The sequence below is a fragment of the Lipotes vexillifer genome, unplaced genomic scaffold (assembly GCF_000442215.2).
Source record: "Lipotes vexillifer unplaced genomic scaffold, Lipotes_vexillifer_v1.1 scaffold47, whole genome shotgun sequence".
NCBI lineage: Eukaryota > Metazoa > Chordata > Mammalia > Artiodactyla > Lipotidae > Lipotes > Lipotes vexillifer.
Window position 1 is genome coordinate 1,368,944 of NW_006791298.1, and position 26,004 is coordinate 1,394,947.

At 36.2% G+C, this 26,004-nt stretch overlaps 1 protein-coding gene across 1 annotated transcript in view; it reads right to left on the bottom strand.

Annotated features, from left to right (window-relative positions):
* TM2D1 (TM2 domain containing 1) overlaps positions 1–20,765 on the bottom strand; it is a 52,127-nt gene extending 31,362 nt beyond the window's left edge. The window contains exons 1-3 of the mRNA XM_007464278.1: positions 20,593–20,765; positions 18,593–18,666; positions 8,152–8,260 (exon numbers count right to left, since the gene is read on the bottom strand). Of these exons, the coding sequence (XP_007464340.1) occupies positions 8,152–8,260; positions 18,593–18,666; positions 20,593–20,750 (341 nt within the window). The 5' untranslated portion in view covers positions 20,751–20,765. The remainder of the gene's footprint in view (positions 1–8,151; positions 8,261–18,592; positions 18,667–20,592) is intronic.
* Between the last annotated feature and the right edge of the window lie 5,239 nt (positions 20,766–26,004).

Below are 26,004 nucleotides of genomic sequence, written 5' to 3' on the forward strand. Positions count from 1 at the left end.
AATGGAACTAGATATATGAGCCCATGAAGCTAACAGAACACCTACTTATCTCAAAACGAGACGACCTTCTCCAAGACACATTATATTAAAATTGTCAAAAGTCAATAACAAAGAAAGAATTTTAAAGGCAGCCAGGAAAAAAAAAAAAGAAGACAATAACCTACAAAGGTACCCACATGAGGCTATCAGCAGATTTCTCAGCAGAAACTCTACAGGCCAGAAGACAGTGGAATGACAAACTCAGAATATTGAAAAATTAAAACTGTCAGCCAAGAATACTCTATACAGCAAAGGTATCATTCAGACAGAAAGGAGAAATAAAGGCATTCCCGGACAAACAAAAGTTGAGGAGTTTATCACCACTAGACCTGCCTAACAAGAAATGTTGAAAGCAGCTCGAAATGAAAAGGCAAAAGTACACAAAACTTTGAGTAAGGTAATAAATAGACAGAATCAGAAAATTGCAACTGTATATCAGAATAGGTTGTTAAACACTTAATTACAGCAAAGGTTAAAGGGCAGGGAAAAAAAGCAGTAAAAATAACTACAGCTATGTCAATTTGGTAACAAACTCACAGCATTTTGTGTTGAGACATACTTGTGACAACAAAAACATAAAAGGAGAAGAGGAAAAGGATGAAACCTGTAGAGGCATATTAGGATAAGATATTACCAGCAGAAAAAGGACTATTCTATATTTAAAACATTTATACAAACCTCATGATAACAAAACAAAAATCTAGTGCAGAGACACAAAACATAAAAAAAGAGAAAACTAAGAAAAACATCATAGAAAACCACCAAACTAAAACAGCAGACAGAAATGCAAGGAAAAAGAAACAATGGAACTATAGAACAACCAGAAGAGAAAAGATAAAATGTCAATACCAAGTCCTCATATATCAGTAATCACACTAAATGGGGACTTTCCTGGTGGTCCAGTGGTTAAGACTCCACGTTTCCACTTCAGGGGGCATGGATTTGATCCAAGGTTGGGGAACTAAGATCACACATGCTGCAGGGTGTGGCCAAAAAAAAAAAAAAAAAAAAAATCACAATAAATGTAAATGGATTGAATTCACCAATCAAAAGACACAGAGTGGCTGGATGGATTAAAAAATAAGACCCAACTATATGCTGCCTCCAGGAGACACATCTCAGTTCTAAAGATAAATATAAGTGCAAAGTAAAGGGCTGTAAAATGATACTCTAAGCAAATGGCAGCCAAAAGAAAGCAGGTGTAGCCATACTCATATCAGACAAAACAGACTTCAAACCAAAAAAGTTAATAAGAGGCAAGGATGGACATTATATACTAATGATAAAGGGTATAACCCATCAAGAAGATATAACATTTATTAATATATATGCACCTAACAAAATAGCACCAAAATATATATAAAGCATTATTAATAGACCTAAAGGGAGAAACTGACAGCAACAGAATAAGAACTTTAACACCCCCTGTACATCAACAGACAGATCATCTAGACAGAAAGAAAAGAAGGAAAAGTCAGTCTTAAATGAAACACTAGACCAAAGAGACTTAATAACAGATGTATGTATACAGAATATTCCATTCAAAATCTGCAGAATACACATACTTAAGTGCATACAGAATGTTCTCAAGGATAAACCATATGCTGGGACACAAAACAAGTCTCAATAAATTTAAGAACACCGAAATCATATCAAGCATCTTTTCTGACCACAATAGTATGAAACTAGAAATCAATTATAAGAAGAAAGCTGGAGAAACCACAAATACGTGGAAACTAAACAACATGCTACTGAACAACTAATGCATCAATGAAAAAAATTAAAGGAGAAATTTTAGAAGTACCTGAAGAGAAATGAAAATGAAAATATGACATACTGAAAATCTATGGGAAACACACTGCAAAATCAGTACTAAGAGGACAGTTTATAGAAATACAGGTCTACCTCAAGAAACACCACAAATAATGTAACCATACACCTAAAGTAACTACAAAAAGGAGAAAAAATAAAGCCTAAAGTCAGTAGAAGGAAGGAAAACATAAAAATCAGAGTGGAAATAAATGAAATAGAGACTAAAAAGAAAACAGAAAAGATCAATGAAACTAAGAGCTGGTTCTCTGAAAAGGTAAACAAAGTTGACAAACCTTCAGCTAGACTCACAACAAAAAAAAAGACAACTCAGATAAATAAAATCAGAAATGAAAGAGGAGAAGTTACAATGGATACCAAAGAAACATGAAGGATTATAAGTGACTACTATGAATGGCTGTATGCCAGTAAATTGGACAACTTAGAAGAAATGGATAAATTCTTAGAATCATACCACTTTCCAAGACTGAATCAGTAAGAAATAGAAAATCTGAATAGGCCTATCACTAGTAAAGAGATGAAACATTAACCAAAAACCTCCCCCAAAACAGAAGTCCAGGACCAGATGGCTTCACTGGTGAATTCTACCAAACATTCAAAGATTTAATACCTATCTTTCTCAACCTCTTTCAAAAAACTGAAGAGGAGGGGATGCTTCCTAACTTATTTTGCAAAACCAGCATTACCAAAACCAGACAAGGACACCACAAGAGGAGAAAATTACAACCCAATATCTCTGATGAACATAGATGCAAACATCCCTAACAAAATATTAGGAAACCAAATACAACAATACATTAAAAGGATTATATGCCATAATCAAATGGGATTTATTGCAGGGATGCAAGGATGATTCATCCACAAATCAATCAATGTGACACACCATATTAGCAAAATGAATAAAAATCATATGATCACCTCAAAAGACTCAGAAAAACATTTGACAAGATTCAAAATCCATTTATGATAAAAACTTTCAATAAAATGAGTACAGAAGGAATGTACCTCTACATAGTAAAGGCCATATGTAACAAACCCACAGCTATCATCATATTCAACAGTGACAAACTGAAAGCTATCCCTTTAAGATCAGGAACAAGATACGGATGCCCACTCTCATCACTCTTATTCAACATAATATTGGAAGTCCTAGCCAGAGCAATTAGGCAAGAAAAAGAAATAAAAGGCAAGGAAGAAGTAAAACTGTCACTATTTGTGGATGACATAATTTTATATAGAGAAAACCCTAAAGACTCCACCAAAAACTATTAGAAATAATAAACAAATACAGTAAAACAACAGGGTAAAAATATCAATATACAAAAATCTGTTGTGTTTCTATACACTAACAAACTAGCAGAAAAAGAAATTAAGAAAACAATCCTATTTATAATGTAACAAAAATAATAAAATACCTAGGAATAAATTTAATCAAGGAGATGAAAGACCTGTATACTAAAAACTATAAGACATTATTGAAATAAATTGAAGAAAACACAAAAAAATGTAAAAATATCCCATGCTCATGGATTGGAAGAATTAACATTGTTAAAATACACATTACCTAAAGCAATTTACAGATTCAGTGCAATTCCTATCATACAACTCAATAAAAACAAAACAAACAACCTGATTAAAAAATGGACAGAGGATCTAAACAGACATTTTTCCATTTAAGACATGGCCAACAGGCACTTGAAAAGATGTTCAGTCATCAGAGAAATGCAAATTAAAACCACAATGAGATATCACCTCACACGTTAGAATGGCTATTATCATAAAAACAAGAAAAGACAAGATGTTGGAGAGGATGTGGAGAAAAGGGAACCCTCGTATATTGTTGGTAGAAATGTAAATTAGAGCAGCCACTATGAAAACCAGTATGGATGGACTTCCCTGGTGGTGCAGTGGTTAAGAATCTGCCTGCCAATGCAGGGGACACAGGTTTGAGCCCTGGTCTGGGAAGATCCCACATGCTGCGGAGCAACTAAGCCCGTGTGCCACAACTACTGAGCCTGCACTCTGCAGCCTGTAAGCCACAACTACTGAGCCCGTGAGCCACAACTACTGAGCCTGCGTGCCACGACTACTGAAGCCCATGCACTTAGCCTGTGCTTCACAAGAGAAGCCACTGCAACGAGAAGCCCACACACCGCAACGAAGAGTAGCCCCTGCTCACCACAACTAGAAAAAGCCCGCACAGCAATGAACACCCAACACAGCCAAAAATAAATAAATAAATAAATTTATTTATTTAAAAAACGAAAAGAAAAGAAAAAACAGTATGGAGAAAACTACCATATGATCCAGCTATTCCACTTCTGGGTATTTATCCAAAGAATAAGAAAACACTAATTCAAAAAGATATATGCATCCCAATGTTCACTGCAGCATTATTAACAATAGCCAAGATATGGAAACAACCTAAGTGCCCACCAATGAATGAGTGGATAAAGAAGATATGGTGTATATATATATATATAAGAATACTAGTCGGCCATTAAAAAAAAAAAGACAAAATCTTACTACTTGTGACAACATGCATAGACCTTGAGGTCTATGTGCTAAGTGCCATGTGCTAAGTGAAATAAGTCAGATGGAGAAAGACAAATATGACAAATACCATATGATTTCACTCATATGTGGAATATAAAAAAAAGTAAATGAACAACAAAAAATAACATAAAAACAAACACATAGAAACTGAGAACAGACTGGTAGACACAGAGCTGAAGGGGGGTGGGAGGTAGGCGAAATGGGTAAAACAGATCAATTGTATGATGATGGATGGAAACTAGATGTGGTGAGAAGCACCCTGCAGTGTATACAGAAGTTGAATTATAATGTACACATGAAACTTATATGCTACAAACCTATGTTAACTCAATTAAAAAAAAAGGTTGGACAAAATTAAAGAAAAGAAGTATTAGATAACTCTTTCAAGGAGTTGCTGCAAAGAGGAGTAAAGAAATAAAAAGGTAGCTGGAGTTATCATTTTAAAGTCAAATCTGATTATGTCAGTCTCCTGCTTACAATCCTGTTTTTTGCATTGACTCACAATCAGGACATTTTCAGGGAGTTAGGGGAGATGGTAAACAACCCAGAGATTCTGTCTATGCATCTAATAATATAAGAACGTCAGATTTTACACTGAGGGCAGTAGTGCCCCTTCTACATTGCAGTGGGTCACAAACTAGAAGTAGAGAAATAAATTGGGAGCCTTTGTAGAAACTCAAGCTATAACCTACTGGATAGTAGCAGTGAGAGAGAAAAGGAAACAAAATTGGGAAATACTAAGAAGGCAGAAACAGCCAGAAGAAATGTGGGGAATGAGAGAATAGGAGAATGACTCCAAAAGTTTCTGCTTAAGAAACTGGGTAGAACAGCTGCATTCACTAATACAAAGGAGGAAATGATCTGAAGGAAAGGACCTTTATATAAAGATGGTGAGAGAAACTAAAGGGGTGGATGAATGAAGCAGAGAAAAGGACCAAGGACATAATCTTGGGAATATCAAGATTTAAGGAAGAAGGAAAGGAATAGGAATCAAAAGAAATAGAAGTGTGTTTTATACTGGAAGTTAAGGAAAGAAAGTATTTTAAGAAAAGGGAATGCCAAATGCTGTAGAAGGATTAAGATATGGACTATAAATATCCATTTGATATAGCAACAAAGATGGCTAGCGAATTTCAGTATGGCCAAAAGCCATACTGCATTAGACTGAAAAATTCATAGAAGATAAATATTATAGAAACAAGCCTCGCAAAAATCTTGGCTGGTAAGGGGAATGAAATCAGAAAAGCAGTTACCTACATAAATAAATCATCCTAAAGGATAATCTAAAAACTGGTGGTGTAGAAGAGATTTGTCTAATTGTTTACCAAATCATTTCTCTTTTTCTCATGTACACGCAACGAAACAACAGGCAGACCTTGTTTGGTGTGCTTTGCATTATTGTGCTTTAAAGATAAACTGTGTTTTTTACAAGTTGAAGGTTTGTGGCAACCCTGCATCAAGCAAGTCTATCGGCACCATTTTTCCAACAGCATTATTTTAAAATTAAGGTATGGTTTTCTTAGACACAATGCTATGGCACACTTAATAGACTACAAATAGTATAAACATAACTTTTATGTACACAGGGAAACCAAATGATTCATGTGACTTGCTTTATTGCACTGGTCTGCAACCAAACTCACGATATCTCTGAGATATGCCTTTGTATACTGTAGCTAACTTTGCAGTTAAGTGCAGCCATCACTTAGTTTTGGCCAATAGAATGAGGACAGAAGTGATGTATGCCATCATTTTATGTCTGGCCAATAAAACATTCCTGCAGGGTTTTTTTCTCCACTTTCCATCTGCTGGCTGAATGGAAAGGACTCTAAGGACTAGAGGAAGCAAAGCTACAAGATGAAAGCACAAGAGCCCACATGACTGCATGGAGCAACTACCACTCCCTTCACCCCATCCAGACCTCCAAGGCAACACAAATTGGACTATGATGTGAGTGATAAATAACTTTTACTGTGTTAAGTCACTGAAATTCTTAAGACATTTGTTACAACAGGCTGCTCCAACTAATGCAGATGGCCAGTATAAATAGGTGTGTGACTCGGTAACCAATCAGACATAGTTACTAGACTTCAGTTGCTGAAGAATACATTATAGAATGGCTATATCTGCAATATTGAGATGGAGTTCTAGTCAAGTATCAATATTATAAAAGGATATGCCTACAGGAGAAGGAAAATATGTAAACTGGAAAAGGGACACTCAATGAATTAAGAATTTGTCAGTGAGTCTTTACTCAGTAGCTAACTAGCAGCTGGCTGTTTGGTAGGCATGTACTGAATACCCTGATAAAGGAAAGTGATATATCAGGTTATGTTACTTCTGTGACTTATTAAAATTATCTATCAATCTAACTCCCCTTGTTCTGATTCAATGCTTATCAAGCAAATTCTATTTTGGAATTGTAGACTTTACTACAGGAGGGGAATAAGTTGGCCAGTAGACTTGGAGTATCTAGTTTCCTTGATAGTTATATTTCCTATCACAATTGAAATCAATGTCTTGTGAGCATGATTCGTACAGCTCAGTTGCATTGAGCCTAACTACTCAGAGGCAGTAAAAGGAAAATCAGAGTTAATTTGGAAATTAAGTGGCAGATCATTGTGGTGTGACCATTATAGGTAATATGAACCTGCAACGTCCAACGTAAATGGTTAGCTGTTCTTAATGTATGATTTTCTTAGTTGCTGTATTATAACCTTGGACCAACACTTAACAAATTATTTTTCATTTGGAAAATCAGTCTATTAATCTAAAAACTGACTAAACAATATCTAAGTACTTTGGAAATAATTCCCTTTAACAATTTTTACTTTACAATCTTGGAACCCAAGAACCTTAAAGTGATTGGATTACACAGCAAGATAGAATCTAAAGCCCCTCATTAACTCAGTGAAGTAGGGTCAAAAAAAAAAAAAGACTCTAATAGTAATTTCTAAGAATTCTAATAGAACTTGTAGAAACAGTCAAATAGTGGTTGTTTTTTGATATAACTGCAAAATAGGTGCCATCATATAAAATGCAACAATGTACAGTAAAAGATAAAAATATAAAGTACAGTAAAAGATAAAAATATAATGCCAACAATTAATAAAAATGGGTAAAATTAAATCATGTTTTCAGGACAAAGCATTAACATAAGAATAAACTGTTAGCTTTACTAGAGCAAAAATAAATAGCAAACTTAAAAGTCCTTTAAACAAAGAATACTCCCAACAAAATAAAGCCATTTGTCTTAATATACCAAACTAACTTTTGAATTCTGTTTAACATTACCATTTATCATCCAAACCTATTACAAATAATGAAACCAAGTTTCAAAATGCAAATGATTACTAATTAGCATTCTTTTAATACTATAGGTACACAATCCCTTATTTGTACTCGAGAAAGCCCCCAAATTTTGAAAACAGAATTTTTTCATAAGCCATTTGGTAGCAAAAACTGGCTGAACTGACATGGCATGAAGCCATTCATTCTGTTTATCCCACATAGTGAACTACTGAGCTTTACTTGGTTGGTAAACTGCGTTTATATAACGATATGCACACTTAAAATAGAGATTTTCTGACAAAAGCAAAAAGATAAAAATTATATTAGTGCAGGATTCTCCTTACAAATTAACTCTTTTCCTCTTCACTCCATTCAGTCAAGATACAACATAGGCAAGTAATCTGAAAATTTAGCTTCAGTTAGGTAGGTACTTACACATTTCGGCAAGATATGGGCTTGAGAAAACCAATTTCGTTTCCAGTAAAATGTGTTTCATTGCCACCAGAATCCTTACAAGTTATGTTAGGTGCTGGAAAACATGGAACTAAAGGCAGAAAAAAGCAAAAATCCATTATTTTTTTTCTTGTGGAAAAGTATGTAATTGTGTTTTTTCCTAAGGCTAGCAATACACACAAGAAAATATAATGTTAAAACAAACCACCTCCCAATATAACATGATATACTTTAATTTAGATAGGAAAAGCTACATTTATATATATATATATATATACACACACACACACACACACACATATACACTCATGTAAAAGATACAGATAAAAAATAAAAACAAAAAAAAGATACAGATAATATGATAGAGTAGTCTGAACACAAAAGCATAACAATTGTCACACTGAGTTAGATGCATGACCCATCAAGTTCAATCTCCTGCCTCTGACAAAGGTAACAAGGGAAGAATTGCACATTACTATCCTTTACTTCATCTCTAGGATAAAGAATACTTCTCGAATTTTTCTTGGTAACTCATTAGGTAATTCATTAAATTTAACATAATCTGATTTTATATTTTCAGTTTATAAAGTTCTTATAGACGATGGCTACAATAAACTAAGATTCCTCTTTATATAGTCTAAATAAATTACTTTCATTTATTCTAAATGTATAGAATTTGTTTTTTCTCTATTCCCTCTAGGATTGGATGTAGTGTATTATCTCAGCATTTAGTAATTTTGATCTTTATTCATACCCCAAATGACATGATAATACGAGGCAGTAACACTTATAGAGCTTACTATGTGCTAGGCAGGCACTGTCCTGAAGTCTTTATGGCACATTATGTAAAGAGCTAGAACTCTGGGGACTTCCCTGGTGGCGCAGTGGTTAAGAATCCGCCTGCCAATGCAGGGAACACGGGGTTCAATCCCTGGTCCAGGAAGATCCCACATGCCGCAGAGCAACTAAGCCCACGCGCCACAACTACTGTGCCTGTGCTCTAGAGCCCGCGAGCCACAGCTGCTGGGCCCGCGTGCCACAACTACTGTAGCCCGTGTGCTGAGAGTCCATGCCCCGCAACAAGAGAAGCCACCGCAATGAGAAGCCCGTGTATTACAACGAAGAGTAGGCCCCGCTCACCGCAACTGAGAAAGCCCACGCACAGCAACAAAGACCCGACGCAGACAAAAATAAATAAACAAATTTATTTTTTTAAAAAAAGAGCTAGAACTTTGGAATGAGAATGACCTATCTGTGCATTGCCTGTTTCAGAACCTTGGATTCCTTGTAGATAAAAATAGCACTAAGATCATAATGAGACTATTGTGGGGATTAAATGTGATACAAAATACCTAGTGCAAGGCCAGCATTTAGTAGGCATTCAATAAATGTTAGTGCCTTTTCCTCCTTCACTGTTTCTGACTAAAAGGTACTAATGTTTTTAGGCTAGTTTCAGTAAATGCTTCTCTCTATGTTTAGCAACAATAATTACAGTGGGGTTTTTTTTTGAGAAAATGAAAACAGAATTTGGTCTAATAGTCTAAAACAAACAAACAACCCCCCCCCCACAGACTCCAGAGTTTTATTATGAGAGAAAAATGGTATTTATTTTCTGTCTATAATTATCTTAAGATTTTCAACAAATCACTGTCCTTTTTTATGCCAGAGTAGTACACTGAGAGAATGAGGCCAGGAAAAAAACTCTATAATGACTTTGCACCCTTCTGTGTGTTACTGATAGTTCAAACTATACCATCCCATAAACTTTATTTATTTAATGTATTTACATTTCCAACACAAGGAGGTGCTTATGCTAAAAGGCATAGATAGATTCAATACAACTGAGAACCATTTAAACAAGAAAAAAAGTAATAAGATTAAGGGAAGAGGGAGAATGAAGAAATAATTATACTGGGAAACAACTAAGGGAAGACAGTATAACCGACCACCAATGTAGCTCAGAGGTTCCTGGTAGTTAAGGCAAAAAGCTTTACAGAGCTACTGTGATATAACCGAAAGAAAGCATACCAATTCACCTCTAAACCACTGTGGGAATTTGGTTTGGTTCATGACACAAGGGTAAGAGAATGTAATAGAGAAGGTCCTCAACTAGAACTTTATTAGAACAATAGAGAAAAGTTTTCCACATAGCCATTTCTCACACTGACTCCAGATATAAGCAAGAGCTTATAATGTTAAGATCTACAGAGATGGGGAAAAAGTTAACACATGATTTATATGTAGCTGTTTTGCCATCTGCCTTGATATAGGGATAAAACTTACTGACTTTTGTGAATGAATTATCATGTCCCTTAAGTTATATCTCTCAATCTGCCATCTTAGGTCATGCTTTTGACTGGAGTTATACAGTAGACAACTCAAAACCGAGATTAACATACGTCTGAAATGCTAATATATATTCTATGTTACCAATTGAAAGGAGATCAGTATGCTTTATTTCTGTGATGAGGGAATGATGGAAAGTAATTTTGCTTTCCAGGGGATATTTGGCAACGTCTGGAAACATTTTTGGTTGTCACTACTGGGAAGCTGCTACTGGCATCTAGTGGGGAGAGGCCAGGGATGCTCCTAAACATCCTACAATGCACAAGACAGCCTTCTCACAATAAAGAATTATCTAGTCCCAAACATTAATAATACTAAGGTTGAAAAACTGCTGTAGATCAGTGGTCTTCAAAAAATGTGGCTCACACGCTCCCTAAAATAACTTTTTAAAACCATATACTCCCTCACACATTTTTAACTTGACTTCTAAAATTTTCAACATGGGTTTAAATTGTTGGGAAAAATATTATTTCCAGCATACTGTAAATACTGCCCTTAGTATTATTATAGTATTCTTTAAAATGGAATCTAAATACCACAACAATTTGATAGCCATTATGATCCAACCAAGAATATGAAAGGGCTCTTCTTTAAAATTCAGAAATTTTACATCAACTGTAGGAAAAAATACACATATAAAAACTGAGGACCTGGAAATTGATTATTTTAAAGACACATTGTGGGCTGAATTGTACCCTCCCAAAAAGATATGTTGAAGTCCTAACCCTCAGTACCTCAGAATGTTACCTTGCTTAGAAATAGTCTTTGCAAATTTAACCAAGTTAAGATGAGGTCATTAGGGTGGGCCCTAATGCAATAAGACTGGTATCCTTAAAAAAGGGAAAACTGAACATACACAGGGAGAAGATGATGTGAAGGCATACAGGCAGAATGCAATGTGAAGACAGAAGCAGAGATTAGACTACTGTGGGGCATTCCCTGGTGGTCCAGTGGTTAGGACTCGAGGCTTTCACTGCCGAAGGCCCAGGTTCAATCACTGGTCAGGAACTAAGATCTCACAAGCTACACAGCGTGGCCAAAAAAAAAAAGAGAGAGAGAGAAACTAGGATTGATTAGGTTGCAATCCGAGGAATGCCAAGGATTGCCGGCCACCCCTAGGAACTCGAAAGAAGAAACAAAGAATTCTATCCAGAGTTTGAGAGGGAACATGGCCTTGCCAACACCTTTATTTCAGACTTCTAGCCTCCAGAGACAGTAAACATCTACTGTTTTAGGCCATCCGGTTTGTAACACTATTACTAACAGCCCTAGAAAACTAATTCATCTATATCTGTTTACCTCTTGGAAAGCTTTGTCCACCCCCAGGAGTACATGGACTCTAGTTAAGGCATCAGGCATGTACATAAGTCAAAGCAATGTCTGGATTAAAAAATTAAAGTTTTTTGCCTTGGTGAGGACCACTCCACCTCCACAAAGAAGTGACCTGCAGGAAGATCTATAGATAGACGCAAGTTTTTCTTCAAATAACACCTTTAATTTTTTTTCAAATCCTCAAAGTAGTAAGTTCTGGATTGGAAAATTGTGCAATAAAACAGAATTCTATTACTAAATTTTGGATAATTTTCCTCTAAATGTATTACTATCTTGTACTTGCTCAGTTTGAAGCTGTCACTTTCCTGCCTTATAGCCTTGTTAGATCTTCCTGCAAACTATCTAAAATTAGATCTTAAAGAGATAGTTGCAATACAAAACACTATGATTCCCATTGGGGTTTTTGTCCAATATACCTTGCCTAACAGAAATGTACTATTTTTTGAGATTACAGGTTCCTGTACAAAATTTTGAAAGATCAAACATTTATAGGTGAGTTGTAAAAATGCTTTATAAAAATATTAAAAACTAAGAAATTATACCTATTTTTGGTTGGATACTATTAATTGTTCAAACTCCTATATTTTGACAATTTTAGTTTTCAATGCTATTGTATCATTTCTAATATAAGAAATGATTTGTATTCAATATGAGCTGCTTTGTATTTAATGAGACAGATAAAGGAGAGAAAAATGCCCAACGATCTAGGCTTAGAACCTCAGGAAAGATACAAATAGTGGAAGTACCAGAGTGAAGGGGAAACCACATTGCTACAATAATTCTAGAGGTTTGACAGAAGTATGAGCTAATTATTTCAAGGGATGAAAATTATGTACTTTAATGAGGATGGATGAGCTGCCGCTCCCAGTATAGTGAGATAACATGAGAAAATATTACAGAGAAACATTGAGACTGATCCGATCTGTTTCAACTGATAGAAAACTCCAAAAAGCAATACTTTAGAATGGGACAAATCTGTGCTTAAGTCCAAACTCTGTCACTTAACTAGTATGTTCTTTTGGGCAAGTTACAAAACCTCACTGAACCTTGTTTTGTAATCTGTGAAATGGGAATAAGACCCTTGTAATGCTATTATACACATATTAAAAGCATATGGTAGGTGAAGCATGATGCTTGGCTAGAGAAAGTGTTCAACTTCCTTACTCTAGGAAATTAGAGAACTTCAACATTGAGAAGACTAAGAGAATGAACCTGACACGAGGAATGAATATAACATGTGAGTGGCTGTAAATTTAATAGATTTTGTGAAATGAAATTAATCTATTCAATAGATGCCTACAACCCTAGAATTTATTCATTTTTACATATTTTATAATTATTTCATTTGACCCTTATTTTATTTTTTTTAAAGGAGTCCTTCCTTCCTTCCCGGCTGCGTTGGGTATTCGTTGCTGTGCGCGGGCTTTCTCTAGTTGCGGCGAGTGGGGGCTGCTCTTTGTTGTGGTGAGCGGGCTCTAGGTGGGCGCGGGCTTCAGTAATTGTGGCATGTGGGCTTAGTAGTTGTGGCTTGCAGGCTCTAGAGCACAGGCTCAGTAGTTGTGGCACACGGACTTAGCTGCTCCACGGCATGTGGGATCTTCCCAAACCAGGACTTGAACCCGTGTCCCCTGCATTGGCAGGTGGGCTCTTAACCACTGCGCCACCAGGGAAGCCCGACTCTTATTTATTAAAAAAACTATTAAGTAGGCAGAACTAGTAATATGCTTTTTTTCTTCCTTTTACAAACAGAAAAACTGAGGTTCCAAGAAATTAAATGAGCTCACCAAAGTGTCATAAATAGGTAATATTCTACAAGTCCTGGACTAACTCATCACTTTAAATCAGTACTCTTTTCATTACACCATGATAATGCCATGCTTACACTGATATCAGGAACAAGCAAAAATAAATCAATATGATGATTAAGGAAGCCAGTTACCAATAAATGTTAACTAGTTGACAAAATTAAGCAACATGCCAGAAGCTTGAAAACTATTCCATTTGCAGTTTTCTTGCAAAATGTTTGGCTCTGGCTAATGTCTAGGATTTAGATGGCATCAATTTAAGCGTGGTACACTGTTATTTCTCAATTATAAAAAGCAGCACCGTTTTTTAAATACGAAAAAGCTAAACTAGAAATAAAATAATCAATGAAGTTTCATCACAGTAAAATGGACTGACCTAGAGAGGACGTGGTTTGGGACCCTACTCCAGTTAACATCACGCCGCTGCACTCTGATCTCATCTGTCATATAAGAGGGTCAGACTCTTTTATTTATGATTTCTGTAACAGGTTATACTGCAAAATCACTGGATAATTAAATGTGTCAATCTAGAATTTGGGTGAAAGCAAAAGATAAAGTTGGTAAGAGCCAACCCTATCTTCATATTTCTAGTGTTAAAAGACACCTCTCCTCTGGAAGTGCTGGAGTTGGAAAATCATCATTTTGCAACTATCACAGTGAAGAATGATTCATTCAGAGGACTTCCTTGGCGGTCCAGTGGTTAAAACTCCGTGCTTCCACTGCAGGGGGCATGGGTTCAACTCCTGGTCAGGGAACTAAGATCCTGCATGCCTTGCGGTGCAGCCAAAAAAAAAAAAAAAAAAAAAAAAAGAATGATTCGGGCTAGAATCATCATGGATGCTAAGTCTAGGGGAAATTTTTTTTTTTTTTTTGGTACGCGGGCCTCTCACTGTTGTGGCCTCTCCCGTTGCGGAGCACAGGCTCCAGACGCGCAGGCTCAGTGGCCATGGCTCACGGGCCCAGCCGCTCCGCAGCATGTGGGATCTTCCCAGACCGGGGCACGAACCCGCGTCCCCTGACACGGCAGGCGGACTCTCAACAGCTGCACCACCAGGGAAGCCCTAGGGGAAATTTTTGATGAGAGATAGGATATTTGCATGGTCTAAATGAGTCTCCCCAAAGACTGTTTATTAGTTGCAAAGGAAAAAATATTTAACTGAAAAGACTGAATAATCAACACTTAACATCATCAGTGAGAGGCAGATGGATATCATGTCCCTCAGCTGTGAGATGCAGAGGACACGCCATCACTTATGTAATTTTCCATCCTGGGATGCAGAACCTAAATCTAGTTGTAAGGAAACATAAGACAATCCCAAATGAGGAACATTCTATTAAAATAAAGGAGACTGGGCTTCCCTGGTGGTGCAGTGGTTGAGAGTCCGCCTGCCGATGCAGGGGACACGGGTTTGTGCCCCGGAGCGGCTGGGCCCGTGAGCCATGGCCGCTGAGCCTGCGCGTCCGGAGCCTGTGCTCCGCAATGGGAGAGGCCACAACAGTGAGAGGCCCGCGTACCACAAAAATAAATAAATAAATAAATAAATAAAGGGGACTGTAGTCTTCAAACTTGTCAGTATCATGAAAGACAAAGCTGTGGAAATATTCCAAGTTAGGGAAAACTAAAGGCAAAACCTGATACTGGGATCCTGTACTGGGGGAAAATGCTATAAAGGCTTTACTTGGGTCATTTGACAAAAATCAGAACGTGGATGGTAAAGTATGTGCATTAACACTGAATTTACTCGTTTTACAACTGAACTGTGGTTATGTCAGGAGAATATCTCTATTCTTAGAAAACACACACAAACATATTTAGGGACAAAACATATATACACAAATTCAGAGAGAGACAGAGAGCATGCATGAGTGCACAATGATAAAGCCAGAATGATAATGTTTAACAATGGGCGAATCTGGGGAGAGGGTGTATGGGTGTTCTTTGTACTATTCTTGCAATTTTTCTGTAAGCTTGAAATTATCTCCAAATAAAAAGTTTAAAAATAACACACCCTTTGCATAACTAATTTATGCTATTAGAAGTTAGGATAATAATTATCATTAAGGCAGGGTAGTGGCTATAAGAGAGCACGGGACAGAGTCCTAGCATGTTGATAAGGTTGTTTCTTAATCTGGAAGCATTCACAGGTGTGTTCAGTTTGTGAAAGTTTGAGTCATATTTAAGTGTACTTTTCTGTATATATATTTCAATAACATCTTAATAAAAAAGACCTTCTGCCAAAGGACCAGAGCAAAATTTCTGGAAATGGAGTTTAAATGCTTTTGTATTTCACTACTCAGAAAATTAGAAACACTTTCTTATATATGTCTTTATGTATATATATGTTCAAGACAGAACACTCCTTGAGGGCAGAGATTGTCTTCTTTTATGTATCATCTATACCATTTAGCAGAAGCCTGCCATATAATAACTTCTCAATAAATAAATTTCTCAATAATAGTTTATAATACAAATGTTCAGTTAGTTCTTTTGATCCATTTACTTATTTTAATTATTAAACTATTACAAATAATTTCTCAATAAATAAAGATGCATGTTAACTGGTTGGGCTAACCGGTAACCATTTTAAGACCACACAGTTTATTGTCATAGTTGAATCTCCTTTGCCTTTGGTCCCAATTCTTACTCTCTACCTCCAAACTCCCCTCTCTGTAAAACATTCCACCCACTCATTGCTTACTAAAAAGTACAGTTTAAGAAAATTAAACTTAGTCTGAGGATCCTGCAATAGTCCTTCATATACTCAAAAAAACAGAGGAAAAATTTTGGCTCGAGAAACGAGAGAGATCACACTTTTCACAACTCTAATATATTCCTACGTCAGGACCAAAAAGCATGTTTCAAGGGTCATTTTGATGTCCACTCTGATCAGCACTCAGAAGTGACTCACCACAGCCACTCCACTAGTCTTGCGTGTTCTAAAGAGGACAATTTAAAAAAGCATCCTGTGGACAGACATAGCCTCATGAGGGCTGGGCTGGTAGAACCTATCCCAGATCTTGGCTGAACACTTCTGGGTCATGCATAAATTATAATCCACATGCAGAAGCCCTGTAACTCATATTTGTCTCAGAAACTTTATTTTCTTTTTAGAGTCATAATAATAATCTAAAGTCATTTATTTATTAATTTATAACATTTCATATGTGTTTCCAGATTGTTAGGCACTTATTGTTTATTCTCTCCAAATGATAACCATACCATTCCTGTATATAGAAAGGCTTCCTTTTATTTTTCTGCAGCTCTCCACTTACATCATCTATGATAACTTACCTGACAGGTCACAACGTGACCATAACACCTCCAAGTCCTTTTATACTTCGTAGCAGTCTGATCATTTGATTTTGTAGTTGTTTATAAACTTATTTAGCAATAATTACTTAAGTGGATTCAAACTTACTTTACAAAAGAGACACCTAACTGGAGGGCAGAGCTCTTTTTGGTCAGAAACTATTCTTTTTAGTTGTATAATTTCCTTCAAAATCCTCATACGTACAAAGAATTCTGCAGACTAGAAAAGGCTTTTTTGAGATGGCTGGCTGCCTGATTCCTAGTTTAAAGTGACCTCAGTCACAATAGTACTCACAGATTTCCAACATATTTCATATACGTGGTTGAATATCTGAAAGCTCATTGTTCTTTATGTGTGTTAACACTATTCTCTGTATTCTGAGAGCACAATATAAAAGACTGAACTGTAACACAGGCAAATCAGAATATACTTATAAAGCAATTTAAAAAGGAGGGGATTCCGTGCAAAGTTCCTTTAAGTCTAACACATCTAAATTAAATAAATGTACACATATTGAGCAATATTTACTATAAAAATCATATATATAACCTATTACTGTTTATATGATAAAATTTCATTACTCCAGAATAGTAGCAAAACGTCTGTTTTAAAAGTTTAACACAATTTACTTTCAAATATCTCTGCTGACTAGAATGGGGCCAACAGTGTGTCAAAATATAAAGGGATAAAAAAAGAGAAGGGAGATCTTTTAAAAATATATACAAATTCATAATCAAGAGGTCAGTTCTTTGACTATAAGATAATTTTGAAAAACTGAAAGTTTTTTGCAGTTAAAAAGAATCCCTTTAATCTGATTTCCAAAATGAATCTGTTTAGTAGCTTTCATTTATAAAGAAAACATCAATTATTGCCTTATTTCCTGTCTAAACAATAAAACAATCAGTACATATTCAATAGGTGTTCTTTTCTCAAAATAATACTAGGTATTGACCATCATTATGTACCATGTCAAATAAGAATGCCAAATCCAAATAGCTCCAACATACATCTATCTGCCTCCTTTCCAACATATAACCCTTTAGAAAGCTAAACAACTTATTAATTTTTATCTAGCATTACGTATTTTTTTGAATAACAGAAGCTCCCCCAAATCATTAGGTTGAGGGTGTTATCCATTACCAAAACGTCTAAGAAAAAACTGATGCACACTTCAAATCCTTACCGTATTCTTTTCACACTTAGGATGTACCTAAGTATATTTTACAAGTGCATGATATGGGTGATATAGCTCCTCACTGTACCTTATTGGACTAAAAGTCTCATTTCAAGTTCTCTTTGAGTAATTAAAAGTCTAAAGAAGCATCTTTGTAAAACATAACTTGATAAATAAAGGGCAACAAGAAAGCTATAATTATTCTAAAGGTTTTTTTAAAAAATGAATGAAAATAAAAAACTCAGTTTATATAATTAATAGAATAAGATTATTTTTTAAATTGAACATTAACAACCCCTAGCCAGTTCTCCAATATTAAGTTGTTCTGGAAACTGAATAATAATGTTGTAAATCAAGAAAAAACACATTTATTAATTACTGTTAGCGATCACACATTCATCTATGAAATAATGTTTTAAAAATTATTTAAAAAAACATGTTTCTGCAAGTCTTACCATGAGCTGTGTAGTTTGTACAGTTAACTGGTTCTTGTGTAGCATCATTTATTTTTGGATCTTTACAAATATATGTAGAAAAGTTAAGGAAATATGAACTACATTCCAATACAAAACATTATCATCTTGTCTTTAACATGTCATCTTATATATTTATGATTATATTCACATGTGAAAAGAGGCTGTTAGTTTGTCCAAGTCAACAAGCACAGGTATACTTTTAGTGTCACTAAATAATACCTGAATATTAACTTATTACAGGAAAATTGTATTAAAAACTCTAGCAGAGGGTGCTATGCTTATGGAACATCAGTCAGGGTTTAAGCACAAAAGAAACAAAAATAAAAATCTTTACCAAATTATATAAGAGAACTTCAAGTTAAAAAAATCAGTTTCCAGATATCTGACTGAAATTATTCACAGGCCCCAAGTATTACCATATACGTAATTTCATGTAACACAAATAACCCTGTGATGTAGATACTATTATCCCCACATTACCGAAGTAAACTGATGCTCAAGGTTTGAGTGATTTATCCAAAGTGGTATGAGTATAGGTAGTAAAATCAGATTTCCTGATTCCAAGTCGAGGGTGCTTTCCATCAGACTGCAAGGAAGATGGTTGTTTTAGGCAGGTCTACATGGTCTCCCCAACAGGATTTTAAGCTTTTGTAAATGGATATAATAATTATCTTCTCATAGATGTTCACAACACTTGGGGTCGGGGTTCTGTTTCCTAAAAATTTTATTGACACTAATATGAGATAAGTAAGGTACTCACAGGATGTCTCTGGAGACAGAGTCTGACACCTCTTTAGAGTTTTTGAATGACTATTGGAAATCTCATCTTTATGCGAGGAAAAACATTTTCCAGTTAACATCATCTTGTATGCTCAGGCACTTCTAAGTTTCAAAAAGCACAACTCTTCATATTGCTCAATTATTTTATTAGAAATAATCACCCCGACATTTTTGCCAAGAAAGGGACTCAACTTACTAGGTCAGTGATTCTCAAACTCCTAGCATAATGGTAATCAGCAAATTAGAGCTATTCTGTAAAAATTTAATAATGGCGGCCTCTCCTCAACTCCTAAAAATACTATCGAATTTTCTTAATTTTAAGATTTCTTCTCATAGAATCTTTTTTATATCTCCGGCTTCTATTAATTTTTCTGTTCTACAATTTGTATGAAACTGTCTAATTTTGTACAAAATTACCTATTTTAATTTGAATGTAACTCCCATTTCATATCCTCCTCCACTTATCAGAGCTGCTGCAATGAACAGATCTACCTAACTCCTCCAGCCTGTTTTCTCATCAGTAAACAAACAGCTAACACATATAGCCCCTACCATGTGCCAGGCATTGTTCTAAGTGACTTACCTGTACTAATTTATCACAACAGACCTTTACGTTGGTAGCACTGTTATCTATATTTTTACTCATGATAAAACACAGTTCAAATAATTTGTCCACGGTTACAAAGTGGAGCAGGAATTTGCCCCCTTGCAGTCTGGGATCTCATGTAGGTCGAGATAGTATAAGGTAATAAATGTAAAGTTAACAATAAATGGGCAACATACATTGGCTATATCGTTATTAATTACTGTACTTGTCTTCCCCGAAGTCGGCAAATTTCCAGGGTAGGGTCCATCAACCTTTTAACTTAATTCCAATGCTTACAAACATGGCCTAACATACTTCAGTATCAATGTGTTTGAACAAATAAACCCACCGGTTAAAAAACTGAATTTTTAAAAAAGAAAGGGGGATCACAAGAGGAAGCGTCAACGATCAGTAAAATCCCAAGGAAATCACACAGGATAGCCTCTGTCCGTCCCAGCCCCACATCTCTCTTCACCGCCTGGGGTCCCTCGGTCATTAAAGGACACAGGTCACCTTTCCCTTCAGTAAAACCTTAGCCCGTGTTGAGAGCCGCGACCCACTCTCGACCCCGAATCTACCTCGCCCCATGCGGGGGGGGGGGGGCAGAGGATATTGTCCCACTCTGAGGTCCTCGCACTTAAGTGACTCTTCGCCACCGCCGGCGGCAGCTCCCCAAGGTCCCGTGGTTACTGACACGACCCACAGTACAGCCAGGAGCCGAGCAGCAGCAGTCTCAGAAGCAACCGGCCCAGAGGGCCGAGAAGCCGCCATGCTGGGGACCGGCGTATCCCCCATAACTTCCGGTTCCGCCTTCGCCTAGGCGAAGCTGGGAGTCTGGCGGCGGCGGGAGTGAGGCTCTTAAAGGGACCGTGCATCCGTTGGAGGCAGGTCATCCCTCTAGGCCTGCGGAATCACCTGGGAGAGCTTCGATTGGTCTTTGAAAATCAGAAGCAGGCAGCTCGCTTGGAGAATCAGCTGACCTCCGTCCACAGCTTCCTCCCAAGCTAATCCTGCTGTGGCTTTTCCATCAGCAAAAGTGCCAGCGGCGCCCGGCAATTCGATAAACCCTTTACAAACATTATCTCTGTTAGTCTGGTAGGATTTGGGTTTACAGAAAACGAACCAGACTCAAAGACGCTAAAGAACGTGTTGGCCTTAGTTACTGAGTTGGAATAGAATTGATGTTTGCCCGATTTCAGAAACTGTGCTCTTACTATGATATGATGGCCTCCTTGTCTTAGAGAAGAACTTTTTGGAAGGCTGGTACAAATTGATCTTGAGGACTGTATCACAAAAATAAGCATTACACCTTTTTTCTTCTAATTTTTTTCTTTTAAAAAATTATATATATATTTTTTTAATTCATTCATTTTTACACCTTTATTTTTAACAGTGAAAATTTAGATGAAGGAAAGGGCCTAAAACAAGAGGAGACCAAAGAGTTTGCGACTAAACTAAGTGAAAGGTTGGAGGGTTTTTCCTCCATCTTTTCTTTCTAAATTTCTATGTATTCTAAAGTAATGGGGGTATCTTTTAAATGTGTACTATTTTTTAGTGAAATTTTAGTTGTTTTTCTCTAACGTAAAAATATTTGAGTTTGAGTGGTGCCTCTTCATCCACAGTAGGACTAATTTTGAACCATTGTGCTGTGCAGTGGTTCTCAAACTTTAGGGAGCATCAGTACCACCTGTAGTATTTGTTGAAACTCAGATGGTTGAGCCTCAGGTTCTGATTCTAAAGATCTAAGATAGGGCAGGATAATTTTCGTTTCTAATGAATTGCCAAGTGATGCTGATATATTGCTGGTCCAGAGACCACACTTTGACAACCCTGAGATAATGTATTACAAGATGTATCATTTTTGAATGAGAAGACATGAAACTATTTGCAATAATATCTTAGTATTGTAACTACATTTAAAATTTTTCTTAAACCAATTTTGCAGCATTAGTATGCTATTTTAAAATTAAAACATTTACGCTTAAAGACTTAAGTGATAAGAAATTTGAAATTTACTAGTTCAATTTTTAAACTTCCCGTTTTAATTGGACTTGCACCTTCTCTCCTTTTTTCCCCTTTCTCCTCCCTCCCTTCCTCCCTCTCCCGCCCTCCTTTCCTTCCTTCTTTCCTTCCTTCCTCCCTCCTTTCCTTCCTTTTCTTTTCTCTCTCTTTCCCGCCTTCCCCTCCATAAATATATTTATCAAGCATTTACTTTGTACCCAGCATAAGATGAGACCCTACAGCCTCAAAAAATAAAGAGGCAAGAACCCAGTAGTTAAACACTTTGTGTTTGCTGGGGGAAAAGACAAACTGTTAAAATACTGCTTGGTAATTGTCACAATAGAAGCATGCATTAATTGCTGTAGTAGGACAAGGGTTTTGATAAGATAATCCCCCAAACAGTATTTGGAACACAGTATTTTGTCACTGACATCAAAATAATTCAAAATCCAGGCCAAACTGGAGGAACAGAGTTGGTTCTTCATAGGATGCATGACCACCTAAAAATGTACAACCTAGAAAATTAACCATTAACTTTGAGTTTTAAAAATTACCAATAATATGTATAACATACAGCTCAACACCATCCCTCATCCTCATCCTGAGATGAAATTTAGGAAAGGGGTTGGGGCCAAGGATTAGGTAAAATCCAGGGATAAGGATTGGAATATCTGTTACATGTAGTATCTGGTGATAAAAGATAGTGACTTTGCATTTTGACTACCATTTTGGCACTTTCAAAAAGTTCTGGTTTGATTTTCAAAATACAATCTAAAGGAAATCAGAAGGTGAAAGGAAGCAACTTTCTAGTTTGAGTTTATTGAAATTATGACAAAATTAGGTATTTTCCTGCTGACTGCAGGAATATTGCTGATATTTGTGTCATTTTTCATATAGATTTTGAACAATTAACTATTTGAAAATGCTTGTGCTTTGCTGATTAATCGCACTACAAAATCTGTTTTTATGGTTCTACTGATTATCTTTGTTCTCTCCTACAATGTATAAACTGAAAAGAACAAGAGTCTTCCCGTGAAAGTAAAGAAATACAAAATATTTGACTCTTGAAGTGATTCTGGTTCACTTTCTCTTCTTACTGCCCCTTAATCTATTTTCTCATGGCTCAGTAAAATATATTACTTTATAACTTTGCAAGTATAGTCTCTGATAACAAGATACTACATTGTCTAATTTTAGTAAGAACGTTAAATCTCAATCTTAGGCATGTTTTCAATGCAAAGTTTCTTTGTCTCATAAAAATTCTATAGGATTCTATGGAAATTCTATAGAAAGTAAAGGATATGAATAGCACAGCCCAATACGGAAATTGCTATGTAGAAACATTAGAAAGAGGTTTGCCAGTGAAGCCTGAAGCAAAGCTTCCTCTGGGATTCAAAGGCTCTGAACATTGGATCTTTTCATTCCTAAAATTCTAGTATACACCTAATTACATTAATAGATAGTTTTGTCCTGAGCAACCTGATCCCTGTTTCCATGATTAGAACAGAATCATTAAGAGATAAAAGATGGTTACTCTCCCCAAATTTCTTTTTTATTTGAGATGGGCATTTTTTTTCCTCTGGTGGTAAATTCATAGTATCAGGTCCTGGTAAATCTTTATTATAGTCTTCTGCACATTGGGAATTTTTCTACATCCATGCTGTCTCTCAGGTATTTCTGTGTCCTCTCTTTGGTGCACCAGTCTAACTGCCATCCAATTCAATTGACTCATCACTTAATAAGGTCTATTCTATGCCAAGTATATTTCATCGTGAATGTCAAATGTAGGATCTAAAACTGACTTTATCAGAGTCCTACTTCTCAAAAAAACAAAACAGAATAAATTAGCTTTTCTAAGTTTCAACACCAACATCCATTTTATCAGTTTCAGAGCTTAGAATCATCTTTGCACTTCAGTTTTCTCCTTGTTCTTCTTTATCCCTTTTTCTAATCAGTAAGCAACTGATATTTTTAAGTGCTCATTTTTAAAATCCTATATTTTCACCCTATTTCAGGTATACGTCATTTCCTAGGTACCTTGCTATAGCAACTTCTTACTTCCTCTTTCTGATTCTAGGCCTTCTCCCCAACTTTGTCAATCTATTTTTCACACTGCTTCCAGATTAACCTTTCATTTAGGAAAACATAAAACCTATATCATATTCAAAATCTTATTCAAAATCCTATAAGCTCCTTGTATTTTACCCAAAGGAGTTGAAAATGTTTGTCCAGATAAAACCTGCACACATGGTCATAACAGCTTTATTCATAATTGACCAGACTGGGAAGCATAAGATGTCTTTCATTAGGTGAACAGATAAGTAATCTGTGGTACATCCAGAAAATGGAATATTATTCAGTGCTAAAAGAATTGAGCTCTTAAACCGTGAGAAGACATGGTGGAAACTTAAATGCATCTTACTAAAAAGCCAATCTGAAAAAGCTACATACTGTATGATTCCAACTATCTGACCTTCTGGAAAAGATGAAAATATGGAGTTAACAAAAAATAAGTTGTTGCCAGGAGTTGGGGAGGGAGGGCAGCAGCAGGGGGATGCATAGGCAGAGCACAGAGGATTTTTAGGGCAGTGAAAGTATTCTGCATGTTACTATAATGGTGAATACATGTCATTATACATTTATCCAAACCCATAGAATGTACAACACCAAGAGTGAACCATAATGTAAACCATGGACTTTGGGTGATTATGTGTCAATATAGGTTCATTAGTTGTAAGACACGTACCACTCTGGTGGGGGATGTTGGTAAAGAGGTGGGCTATGAATATGTGGGAGAAGGGGGTACATAGGAAACCTGTAACTTCTGTTCAATATAGACCCTAAAACTGCTCTAAAGAAATCAAGCATTTTTAAAAATAAACACCAATCATTAAATGTCTTTTTAAAAAGCAAAAAATAAAAATCTTATTCAGAAATTTTCAGTGGCTCTTTAATTTCTTAGAGATGAAGGATAAAGTCTTATAACCTAAAGTTCTCCGTAGTATTTTCAGGTCCTCCACCATCTGCTCTGGCTTCACTTTATTTACGACTACTCTTGGCTTTCTCTTTGCTGTCACAAGTATCTGTCATGTTCATGCCCATCTATGTGCTGCTTCATTTATTCAGTACTTTCTATGTGCCAGGTATATGCAATACATGTAATTTCTTCATTTAACCTTAAAAACTACCATATGAAGTATTGTAAGTACTGGCACTGAAATTTCACTAATGGGAGTTAGAAGGTTTAAATAACTTGTCAAAGTCGTATATTTTAAGAAATGGTGGAATTAGGATTCAAGCTCAGATCTTCTGACTTCAGAGACGTGTTCTTAAAAACTGTGTTCATCTTCATCATTCTGTGAATAAAATATTCTTGAGGGTTCTCAGAGGTTGAAAAAACAAAAAAACAAAAAAAACTCTGTGCCAGAAAATGTTTACCACAGAGTATGTGCCTTAAAAAATGTACTGAATCAGTCAAACATTTTTTAAAATTCCAGGTAAGAGCCAGAGGAAAGCAGAAATTAAAATAACCATACTAAAATATGGAGAAAATGGCATTAAATGTGGTGGAGATGGATGTTTTCTGGGAATGATCATTGAGGCCCTGGGGGAAGGGTAGGGCTCATAGGACATTCCAAGCGTGGAAAAGGGGATGAGTAACCAACGGAAAAGTCCTGGTGTGGTCATCCCAAGGGCATAGAGTAGACCAGACCATTTGGCCAGCGTCAGATCTTGGAGAGTGAAATGGAAGAGTAGGTTGAAGAGGCAGCAAGGAGAGAGTTTAGAGGGCCTTGGATACTAAGAAAAGGAGTTTGAACTTTGTTTCACAGTCAATTAAAAGTCACATTGTTCTTGTTGTTATTATTTTTGCCCAAGCCACTTAGCCTGTGGGATCTTAGTTCCCCAACCAGGGATCAAACTAGGCCACTGCAGTGAAAGCGCCACTGGACCACCAGGGAATTCCCCAAAGTCACATTATTTTTTGAGAAAGGGGGAATATGTTCATGACCATCATCAAATATTA